This window comes from Etheostoma cragini, chromosome 23 (genome assembly GCF_013103735.1).
Source record: "Etheostoma cragini isolate CJK2018 chromosome 23, CSU_Ecrag_1.0, whole genome shotgun sequence".
In the NCBI taxonomy this organism is placed as follows: Eukaryota; Metazoa; Chordata; class Actinopteri; order Perciformes; family Percidae; genus Etheostoma; species Etheostoma cragini.
The window spans coordinates 7,876,745-7,889,111 of record NC_048429.1 but is presented as its reverse complement, the minus strand read 5'-3'; the positions used below and the strand labels follow the sequence as shown (position 1 = coordinate 7,889,111).

Sequence of the window (12,367 nt, the reverse complement as noted above, 5' to 3'; positions counted from 1 at the left end):
ACCAAGAAAGAAGTTTTTTAGTGCAATATTGAGGAATAAATTCTAATCATTGTCCAAATTATGCTACCAATGTGCTCAAACAAAAAGGCAGGTAGTTCACACAAAATCCAGTGACCTATCCTATTGCCAAATGCAAGTCTCTCACTCACACACACACACACACACACACACACACACACACACACACACACACACACACACACACACACACACACACACACACACACACACACACACACACACACACACACACACACACACACACACACACACGTCCCTCCTTCCCCTAATGAGGCCTGGTGGTTTGTTGTGTGAAACTGCGGAGGTGTCGTTTTAATCACTGGAGTCAGTGCGGCGTGGCATGAGTTGGCCTTTTTTAATTACCTTACTGATTGAGCACAGTCAAGGATGGGGAGGCCTGCCCACACCCTGGATACCACCTTCTAAAGAAGCAGCACCCACGCCCCGTTCTGTACAGTGTAATGAACAAGTAACATCCAGATGTCCTCTGCCGGATATGTCAAGATATAAGGGACGTGTGCCCACACTAACATGACAATAGGACTAAAACCTTTACTTAGAGAGAGAGAGAGAGAGAGAGAAGTGAGAAGATATAGTGAGTTTGTCTGTGTTTTAGCCTTACAAACACAAGCTTTGAACCATATTATCAATAGTGACAGGGGTGTCACACAAAATATGGACTCTAGTTAAACTCAGTTTATAAGTATTTTTGCACTTTTCAATAGGGATTGTAGAGACTCTCCTAAAAATGAGACTTGACCTTTCAAACAAGCTTCAACAAAATAATATTATTTTTTAAGTTTCTGTTTCTAATCACTACTTTCTTTACTTCAATAAGTTTAAAACAACCCTGACAGATTATCTATATTATTTAAATTGATAAAGTGAATGTGTTAGCTAACAGTTTACGCGTCCAGAAAATACAGAGCATAATTAGCAAATAGCTGGAGACGTATAGCTGGTCATCTGGTTAATGGTAGGCCGCTATTCAATCTCCTGTTAGGTCAGTTTTTAGTGTCCAACTGATGCTCAGAAACTACTCAGGCTCTTACGTGGCTAAATGCTCCATTATGGTCACCGGCTAGTTGTAGATTTTGTCTGTTGGCCATAGGGTGCTGAACAGGTAGCGTGCAGGGGGTTCTTTGTTAAAAAAAGCTGCCTGTTGACCCAAAAACAACACAGATGAGAGAGCTGAAAAGCACTGTAAAGCTGCAGAGTCAGGTGATGACTCTCTGTGGTTTCTTCATTTAATGCGCCCCCTTTGTCATATGATCCATTGTTAAAACTGTTTATAAAAATACAAACTACTGATGAGTTTGACCTCACTATTTTGAGTGCTCTTACAAACAGCAGGAAGAAGAAGGCTCATCATGACAGCCTGAACTCCACAGTAACAAAGCAGAATGGAAGGCCACTAATCACAGCATAATGTATTAACATTAAACAACAAAATAATTAATTTCTTCATTAAAAGTTAGGGAATGGCAATGAATGACCAAAGGCTACATTGAGGGGCATTTTAAAAGTGACAAGTAATTACAATCTGCAAGAAAAGTTAAAGACAAAAAGCTTAAGGTGGCTCAAAGTAAACTACAACACAATAAATACGATCAAAATGTGATGTAGCGTAACTAAAATTAAATCCCTTGGCAGCTCATTTCCTTATAACCTCTGCCTTTTAATTTACCAATTCTATTGAAGAAGCATTTTAGGATAAACTGAGCCATTACCAAAAACAATTCATATTTTTTCAATTTTTTCAGAATTCACCCCTGTCTCTTGTGTGAAGAAACAAGACACAAGTTTGCCCAGCTGCCTTTTAGGTTAAAAAAAACCCCGCAACTGCACAAATCCATTCCAAAAAAAAAAAAGTAATGGAAATAAGTGGAAAATTTTAAAAAGCTACAAAAAAATTCAAAAAGCATTTAGTAAATCCTCTACTTTCTAACTACTCCATCATCCATTCTACATATATACCAAGAGGGTAAGCTACTCTAATTCTTAACCTTAATTAAACTAACTTTGACCACCCAAAAAAAATATATATATATATATATATATATATATATATATATATATATATATATATATATATATAGTATACACACAATTACTGAACAACATGTCATAAAGCACTTAATCTAAATGTATTTCTCCATGTTATCATTTGTTTGTGAAATGTATTAGAAATACTGATTTTCAGCACACTAAAATAAAACTCACCGACTGGTGCAGCAGGAGGTGGTGGTGGGACCAAAACTGACTCAGGCACTATTACTGGCTCAGGGACAGGAGCATGGGATTCTGGTGTCACTGGGGGCTGAGAAGGAGGTGCAACTGGTTCACAAGGAGCAGTATACTCAGGCAGGGAAGGTGCAGCATATGGTGCAGCAAATGGCTCTGCAGACTGTGCGGACAAAGTGTCCCCTGAAGGATGCAGGGGTGGTGGCAGCATGGCGACAGGCTCGAAAACAGGAGGAGCAGAGAGGGGTTTGGATTCAGTAATAGGGGGATTAAGGGTGGGTTCCATCTTGACAGAAAGAGGAGGTGGTATAGGTTCAACCACAGATGAAGGAGCAATGGGTTCAATCACACATGGAGGAGCCACAGGTTCAATTACTGGAGGAGTAAAAGCAATGGATTGATTTATGGGAGGAGGAGAAGTTTCAATTGCAAGGGGAGGAGGAGCAAGCGGAGCAATTGCTTCCACCACCGCTGGGGCAGGGGAGGGAGCAAGAATCAGGGGAGCAACAGGAGCAGCAGGGGGGAGAGATGGAGGCAAAATAACTGGCTCAAAAGCAGCAGGAGCAGGGGTAGGAGGTACCTCCTCGTAAGCAGGAGCTGCAACAGCATTAGCAGCAGCTGGGGGGGGTGAGGATGGGAGCACCATGTCAATTATAGTGGGTGCTGCTACCTGTTCTGTACGAGGTTGAGGAGGAGGTGGTAGAGGTGCAGCCACAGTCTCTGTGGCAGATGGAGCTGCTGGAGGTGCAACAGGTTCTACAAGAGGAGGGGGCGAGGGCAAGGAGGTGATCGGGTCAAAGAGGGGAGGCCCTGGCCGCAGGAGAGAAGGGGTGAGGGTAGGCGCCATGGAAGGGGGTGGAGAGGGTGCATGTTGGTGTTTATGAGGAGCTTCAGGTTCTCTCATGCGGTTGATGACATTCTCAGAAAGCTGAAAAAGAGAGTGGAAGAAAAGTTTCATTAGAACAATGAGATGCATTTCCAGAAGTGGTCCAATATAAACTATCGTTATATCTCATACACAAATAGTTAAAATAACTTCCTGTAAAGCCGTTAACAAACCTCGTCGCTTTTACATTTTTCTTTGTGTTCAGATTGAACAAATATAAATATATATATATAATTTTTTAACAAAGCCAGGCCTAGCTGTTTTTCCTGCTTTTAGTCTTTATGTGAAGGTAGTAATCTCCAATCTTCTCACTTAACAAAAAAAGAAAAAAAGTGAATTAGGCTCTTTCCAAAAATAGTTGACATGAAAAACTATCCATTGTGTTTAACTGGAGAAGACAAAGCTTTGTTTTCAATCAGTTTACACCCTCATTACAGCATTGGCATGAGCAGGAGCACACCTCATAAAAAGATATAGCCACACTTAGCCTACTGAGTAATAACAGACAGAGCCATGCCAGCTAAAGACTTATTAGGATTCAACAGCCTGTCCAGTCCGAGTCAGTTTCATTCATGCATTGCGTGAGAGCAGGGCACGAGGCTGGTAACGTCAACGTCAACGTCAACATTCCCAAAAGGACATTGAGAAGTGTACTGTGTCTAAATGTCATTGTCACTGCAGCTGTTATTAAAGTTAAATCGTATACTCTTTTATTTTAACCTGCTGCCAGTATCCCCTTGCATTGACAACTTAGCATAGCTGCTTGTGAACAATTAGTTTAGTATTTCCAAAACAGCCTAATACGCCATTGTATTAAATTATATAATTTAAGTAAGTCATGTCACACCGGTTTACTCAACACTAAGCACATAGGCTATGTATTGTATTAGGTTACTGTTAATACTGTCACCTACCCGTATGCCCTTCACCACTGTTATATTCTCGTTCTCATCTGACTCAAATGAAACGCGGCGGGTACTGTTACTTGCTCCCATTATCAGACCGCAGGTTGTCAAAGATTCAGTTTTCTACATGTAATATGGAAGACTTTGATGCACTTTTGTTTTCCTACAGTTTACAAGCGTTAGAGCCAGGTATAGCCTAGCTGTGAAGGGCCCGCACGCCACTGCTTCGGCAAGTCTACACTTCCTTAGCATGACGTGCTGGAAGAGCGTGTACGTGGATTGGACAGCAGGGTCAGCTGTCCTTACATCAGCAATTCTTATTGGGTATTGACTGCAAGAGCGTGGAAAGCCTGGTAAAAGCACTACTTGTCAGACTTTCTTCAATTTCCCGTTGTAGTTCCAGTTTAATGACATCAACAGTATGTTTGCTGTGTAATGTATGGCTTTTGAATAGCACTATCCAGGAATAAACAACTATACAATTTTTGTTTTTGGATACATTGGCAAGTTGTGACAACAATTATATTAATTCTATTACCCACTTTTCCTGAATTAGTCTAATCCATATTGTGATGAGACGTGAAAAAAACATTTAGCCTACTTTGAATTTACACATATTTGTAGCATTGCACTGTATCAACATATAATGAATAGCAGTGCTAAAGTTTTTGTATCCATAATCAAATATTTTACAACCAGCAATGTTTCTCTAAGTAAGAATAAGACTACTTTCCTACAGTCTTCTACAGTGACATCTGATTTTTGATAAGGCTTGTCATCAATTTTTGGATTGCTGAATATAAACACCTTAACCACAACCCAATTTTCATTCACTCTACTACACACTTAGGAAACAATTTGGTCTGAACTCAAAAGTATTAAGGTTCTTTACCCAGCCCAATATGAATAAACACTGGATGATCAACTATATTTGAATAATGGTGTTCAACATGTTATACATTATTCAAGGTCCAGTAACAGGAATCAAAATACATTTCAATTGTTGCATAATGGACAGAACTACCACCTCCATAAATGAATTATTTAAGCTGTTTAAGCTGTCAGAAGACTTAGAGGAAGAGTTAGTGTTTAACCTCAACACAGACACTGGTCTGTTTTACTTGTTTTATTGCTCATCTTGAGCTGACAAAACCGAGCAGAAAAGAGCAAAGCTACAGAGAAGAAGAGGCGATAGGATGGTTGAAATTTTGTTTTCTAATAGATGGAAAAATGTCGTCAGATTGATTTTAAAAATTCAGAATGGTAGAATGAGCTGCCAAACCCATCAGGGAAAGCGAAGACAGCTACTGAAATAGAGCTGCAACAAGAATAGAATAGAGATGGAAATAGAAACTACAGAGATTACACAGTAGCCATGTTCTGAATTAGAAACTTTAATTCCAACATCCTGAGAATAGGTTATCAATTAATCATTCTTTTTGGATCATCCATTCATTGTTCTTAGCACAGAGGTCCTAAACGTTTTTTAACCCAAAGACCCTTTAACCAAAAGAGAGACGAAGCAGGGACCCCCATTACATCTTGTATAAAATTAAGTTGCATGAATAAACTGGTCCTACAGTAATGTGAAGGACAACCGTAAGCCTTAATACTTAAATTTTTTTGCGTAGAATACTAAGCTATTAAAATAATAATTGTTGGCATGATTTTATAATTAAGTTTTAATGGTAAACATACATGTGGCACAGTGAATCCTCAGGATGAACTGATAGTAAGCCTATCCTTGCTGAGTTTTTGTTGTTGTTGTTACAAATAAGTTGATTTATATTTGTTAATATTTTGGATTCAAGTGAAGAAAATATTTGTCATTTCAAAAAAATAGTTATCAACTAAGGATAGTAACTCTGGGAACCCCCTAGGGGTCACAGACGTTTTCAAACTGACACTGAGCATTTTGCATCACTTGACCTTTCAAAATTGTCACAATCCATGCTGGCCACTTCCACCGATATTGTGCTACAGTTACCCTGCTGTCTTTCCCTACAATCGATTGGGGATTTCTCCGCAGCACTTTTCATTCATCATGCTGACATCATGTTTTGAAGGGGGTATGTCTCTGCTCACCATTATTGTCTTTCCACACTTTGTTTTAGACATCTCTCAAACAGTCAACACTGAACTGACATTTCTACCACTGCGTGCCTTTGTCATTGTCATAGCAGAGTATTTAGTCTTGGGAATTAACGTAGACAACAAATGTTAATTTCATTTTTCCCGGTGAGTGTCTGAGTATTGCTATTCATTTTCCAAATCTGCCTTCTGCTCCCAGTAGAGGAGGGGAAATACAAAAGAAATCCTACAGTCAGCACCGCAGGTGCGGACAGTTCCAAAAGCCAACTCCTGAAGCAGAACTAATGTAATAAAAGAAGGCTTTGCTTGGTGGAGAGGAGGCTTATATTCAGCAACTTGAAGCTAGTCAGAACAGACAAACAAATCTAAAGGGGCAAGGCAAGCAGGCAGATTACCAAAGACAGAAGACTGATAAAGCATGATGGGAGTAAGCATGCAGGAAGTAAGCATAGGATGCTTGAATGCAATGTAGATCTGATCTGACAAACAACAGTGGTGAGCATCCCACCATTTGAAACAATTTGGAAGCAAGTGATCAGAAAGAGTGATAAACTCAACCAAGGTGTGCAGTGGGCAAGAAATTACCTGTTTGAGATTTTCAACCGAAAATCAAAACAGGCTTGTGGTGGCAATGGAAAACATAGGCCTCTGGTGATTTTCGTCAGCATCAGTTCCAAAAGCAGCAGCTTTGAACTCTGTCCTACGCAGAAGTTGATGTACTTTGGAAATATTATACATTTTCCAGTCCTTCTCCTACTATACAGTTATTCTCAACTGCTAAACATTAAAACCCATTGGCTAAACAAAGTTCTCAGTTGCCTGAACCTCATTTGGCTGATTGTACAGTTTGTTGTCAACACCTTAAACAATTTCAAATGGTGAAACACAATTTCCAGATCTCACTTAGACTTTTCAGCAAAACTCTGAACAAATTATCATTCTCAAAACACATTCTGCACTCTGATGCACATGTCATCCATATTGGTAAACACAAGTGGCAAAAGTCAAATACAAATAGAGAACACATGTCATTGATTGAACACAACCACTCAAAATTGATTTCACTTGTTTCAAATGATGTGACACAACCAGTATAAGCCAGTTCAGAGAGCCAACAGGTTGTTGAAGTTGGGAAGGAGAAAGTCTGAGATTGGATAGAAGAAACACTCTTAGAGGACATTAATGACTGTTCAATAGATTTTGAGTGGTTGCAGGTTCACGTCAACAAAGAATGCAAATAACAGTATCACAGAGACAAAGGACAAGTTTGTGCAGGGTACAGTACTGTAAAAAAGGGGTACAAGGAGGAGGAAGAACAAAAACAATTGCAATGAGCAAAGCAGAGTAGTAATTCCTGATCAATTTTGAACATGTTTTCGCTCATCAAAAGACAATGAAGGAAAAACATGAAATTTGTTTTAGGATTACGAATGTACTTTGTCCTGAGACCTATGTATTTTGAACAATGTGTTATCTATTTATTTGGTGTATTGTTTGCTGACTTCTTGACAGTGTGTATCATTCGGATCACCTTGTTTATGGTTTGAAAGCAGTGTTTGATTTTGAACACAGGTAAAACAATTTTGAGGCAAAAGTTTCATTTTGCAAGAGGAGGCAGAGGTTTTGTAAATAATAATAAAAAAACGGTTTCAGAAATTGTTTAAGCAATGGAAAAAACTGGAATAGGACAATTTGTTGGTAAAACAAAGTAGAAATGTTTCCATTCTTTTAATTGCACTTGTTTGCAATTGTTTACATTCTGCCAATAACTTTATTGCATACGTTCATGTAAATGCACAGATTTAAATAAATATTGATTTAAATTTTTATTTACACAAATCCCCATAAACTGTATGTGAAGTTAGAGAGTCAAAAACATTATTTTTGTCTGTTTCAAAATTGTGTGCACCCTTGCAGGACATTAATATGCCTTGGGGAGAGAGGATGTTATAAGGAATGACAAAAGAATCATCCTCTAAAACTGACATATCACACAAATATCAGATGCAGTATTTTGTTGTGCTTTTTTCTGCTGATTTTTGTGTTCTTGCATTTTCTGCATTGTGTATGTTTGCAATGCCGTGCAAGCCTAAATCAATAACAATCTTTTTAAGAATGCGTTGTGGTTGTTTGTGCTGTATTATTAAAAAAAGAAATCCATAAACCCAGAGTACTAGCAAATTCAAATCTTTTACACAATATAAACCTTAATCAAAGACATATTTTGTAATATAAAGCTATTTAGCAGAATGGCTGACATTTGGGGTATTTGCAGAAAGAAACAAATTAAGGTAATATAAGCAAACTGGAAAAGAAAGTCAAAGGTAAAGGTAGAACGGCTTTTAGAGTGAAGAAGAGGACATCAATAACTGGGAATAAGGTGGTAAGTCTTTAAAAAACAACTGATGACATGAAGTGGTTAGGTTTGCAAGCCAGGACCACGTCTCTGACCTATAAGTCCAATTCAATTTGGACAGACTATACCATTCAATTCAATTCACTTCAACTCAACTGAATGTATGTAATCATGTATTTGGATATATTACATTTGATCACACAACACAACATAATACATGCAGATTTTGAGGTTTCATAGATTGATGATTTCTGTGGTTAGCTGAGATAATATCTGATGGGTTTAAGTGTTGTCATATCATTATTGACAAATTTCCCCAAAGGGACTGCCTCATCTCTGCAACAACTCTATCATGAAGACATTACATAATGAAGAATCATAATGTGCAGTAATGCCCCAAGGGCACTCTGAGAAAGGCCTCAGGCAGTGTTGGATACAGTGTGTGGTTGAAGTGTGAAAAAGAGCTTGTTGTTTATGACAGAATTTCTATAGTAAACGTGATTATCATTACAGTTTTTCTTGATTGCTTTGACCTGCTTAAAGTAACTGGGATCCACTCGGTTTTCATCATCATCTCTTGCAAATGTGTTGACACTTTCTGATTGGATGGACACATTTTCCCTACCCTTTTGCAGGACAGTTAACACAGATGTCATTCAAACTGTCCAAACTCCATTTTTCAGCTATGGAAACCAAACAGAAACTATCTGTTCCTAACTATCAGAAACTTCGTACATCTGTAGGAAATAACTGAAGCACCTGTTGGACAGTCCTTCACACATCTCTTAAATTAGCAATCAAACTGCAGTCTTTAAAAGGTGCAGCATCTGTGTTGTTCTTTGCCAACATGGATGGAAGAGGTCTAAGGTAGGTAAGAGTGTGAGGATGAGGTGGAGGGGTCAGAGGAAGAGGAGTCTGAGTGCAAGGTGGAGGTATAGTAGGAAGGGCTCAGGTTTCCGGTGATATTCGGGAAACTGTCATTGATCACGTTTTCAATCATGGCCTTTCACTTGGAGAGGATGGACAAAGAGTCCAACCTGTTCTGAACAGAAACACCGTCACAACCATTGTCAGAATTGTTCGACAGGAAACCAGGTGATGTTGCTTTACATTATGAACAAATATCTTCGGTGATTTACTTTATGTAATTGATACCTCAAAGCCATTATATGTATGTATATGTATATAGAATCCAAAGGCTACCATTCTCTGGTGGTAGAGGAATAATTTCTAATGCTGAGCAGGAGACAGCCATGAGCCATAATGCCATAAGGCTGGGCAAAATCAGGGCAACAGTGATTGCAGATCAGGGCATGTTTAGGAACATTAACAACGTGAGCCTGACCACCATTGACCGCAGCCTAAGAAGGAATCCTATGGCCATGAAGCAGCTCTATACACTTCCATTTCAAAGGAACTCTGACGTTGTGAAGTAGCCCAGGTACCTATAGGTGGAGGAAAGGAAACAGTATTAAAGTATACTGAAATGCCTAGTCATATCATGCGAATAGAGTCAACTGAAGTCACTTTTCATTGTAATTTTGCCTTTTTTTACTTGGAGAATAAGGGTCCTTGAAGCTGAGGGGGCACATCATGTCTTCATTTATGTTGACAAAGCTGGCTTCAATCTCTGTAAAGTGAGGCGACGTGGCAGGAATCTGATTGGGTACAGGGCCACCATAACAGTTCAAGGACAGAGGGGCGCCAGCATAACCATGTGTGTTGCCATCTCCAAGAGAAGAAGTGAGGAAGAGTAGAAATTAAATGTGATGTGGATGAAGCCATGTGGCCCTATTGTCAAGACAGAAGAGACTGAGAATCAATAGTTGCTATTTCTTATACTGTACATGTAGATGTTTATACTTCACTGTAATACATTCTATTTTTGTTTTCTTAATTCTTCATACTCTAATAGATTTAATTTTGGTTTACATGTATTTTGTGTAAAACTTACAGTATTTCAGTTTTCAACCAAAGTTGATTCTGTAATTTCTGATTGAGGATCCAAGTCTTTGCAAGAAGGCACAATTAGCTTTCCTGCATTTTCAATGGCATTTTTCTCATATGCTACTGCCATCTACTTGTCTGATGTGACTATAATTTACATCATTACTTATCATTATCTTGTTTTCACACCTTGCATGTCCTGCTTCCATAAAATAAGGGGAATGTGTTAACTTTTGATACTTTTTGTTGATTTAAACCTCCCAGTGGCACACCAAGAAATTGCTTTTGTTGCTATTATTGGTTAGAAAACCTGCTAGCTCAAAGCAATGATCACACACTAAGATAATCCAAAAGTGAAGTCAGGTTGATTGCTGTAGTCTGTCAGGAAATTCACTTTTTCATCTTAGCCTTTGTGTATTATTACTGCTTTTGGCAATACCTCTTACTTTGCCTTGATCTTGTGATGTTTGAGCTATTTCCACATTAAACATCTATAAATTCTCATTTAATTAACATCAGTGTCATCTCTGCAGAATTGAGTGATCTAATCAATGGAGATATCAGTTCAATCACGCGCATCTGGAAAAGAAATTGAATGAAACCTTAAATATAAAATGAGTTTCAGGGACAGGTTTTCTTTCGTAGGTGGTGCATCATGTCAAAGATATGAGAGACATGTTTGGTTTGATCCATTTCAAGATTATTTGAAAAATCCAGAAGGCACATACAATAATATATTCAGTGTTTTGCTGTTTTCCTTTTTCATGGAAACAAGTAAAGAAGTATCTTTTTCTTATTCACCAAGGGATGACATTTTGTTTTGATGACAAGTTTCCAAAGGTGTCAATAGAGAGGTGAAAATAATGTATTTACACAATCTTCTTGTTCTTCTTATTCATTTTTCTCATGTGATAATTATCCAATCTATTATTATACATTAACACAGACTCATCACTCAGTTAAAACTAGGAAAATTACACCGATATACATGGGACATTCCTGGGACATACATTTTTGAATGGTCACATTTGAGGTAAAGTACCTGCTTAATTGCATGCTTTTGATGGAGGAGCTCATTTTGCCTAATCCAGATCAGCTGCTGTTTCCTAAAACACAACATACAATAATTCCACCCGGTCTCAAGCCAGTTCATGAAATGGTTACATTGTTTGAATTTATTGATTAGTATATAGGTGAGGTTAATGTTTTTATGGCAGCTGCTGTTTCAAGCAACATAAATCCTGATGTTATAGTAATTTAAACAGGTTGAGTTGCGTTGTTTAAAGTGGCCGCACTATTGTTCGATGTGCTGTAAACGCCATCTTCTACAATCTATTTTCTTAACTGAACCTTAGATGAAGGACACAGAGTAATTGAGATGCAGCATTTAGATCTATATACGTTGACAAATCACAAGGGCATGTCCTACGAATACCTTATAACCCTTGTATTTAATCCACACACAGGTCAGTCGGTCAAAGCAATCACATACTGTCCAAACACACATCAAGCTGAAAGAAATAACCTTGGTGCTGCATTATTGGAGAAAAGAAGCCCTGTAGATCAGTTGGACTGATGGAACATGGGCTGCAGGATGAGGTGATAAGAACTTCAAAATTAAACTTGGACCTGGGAAGCTAGGCACCTTCAGAAGACAAACAGTGGCTCCTGCATGACACAGCGATTGTTTCTTTTGCCAGATACACAAAGATCACCCACAATGTTATCTCGTCAGCCCACCAGTGCATCAATCACGACCCAGGCTGCTGGGAATGGACCCTCTTTGGTCCAGAATCAATGCCCTCTTCCATTCTCATTGGTACAGCAGAGATTGTCAGAGATATAGCGCAGGAACGCCCTGCCAAATCCAGCAGTATATGTTCTAAATAGGAAAGGCTATTAACCCACTGACACCCC

At 38.6% G+C, this 12,367-nt stretch overlaps 1 protein-coding gene across 5 annotated transcripts in view; it reads right to left on the bottom strand.

Moving 5' to 3' along the window:
- The window catches only part of chchd3a (coiled-coil-helix-coiled-coil-helix domain containing 3a), a 65,735-nt gene extending 61,404 nt beyond the window's left edge, over positions 1 to 4,331 (bottom strand). For 4 of the 5 annotated variants that reach the window (XM_034863452.1, XM_034863454.1, XM_034863453.1 and 1 more), the window contains exons 1-2: positions 4,066 to 4,331; positions 2,245 to 3,193 (exon numbers count right to left, since the gene is read on the bottom strand). In XM_034863452.1, the coding sequence (XP_034719343.1) occupies positions 2,245 to 3,193; positions 4,066 to 4,146 (1,030 nt within the window). In that variant the 5' untranslated portion in view covers positions 4,147 to 4,331. The remainder of the gene's footprint in view (positions 1 to 2,244; positions 3,194 to 4,065) is intronic. The other variant, XM_034863456.1, reaches the window with a different exon arrangement.
- Between the last annotated feature and the right edge of the window lie 8,036 nt (positions 4,332 to 12,367).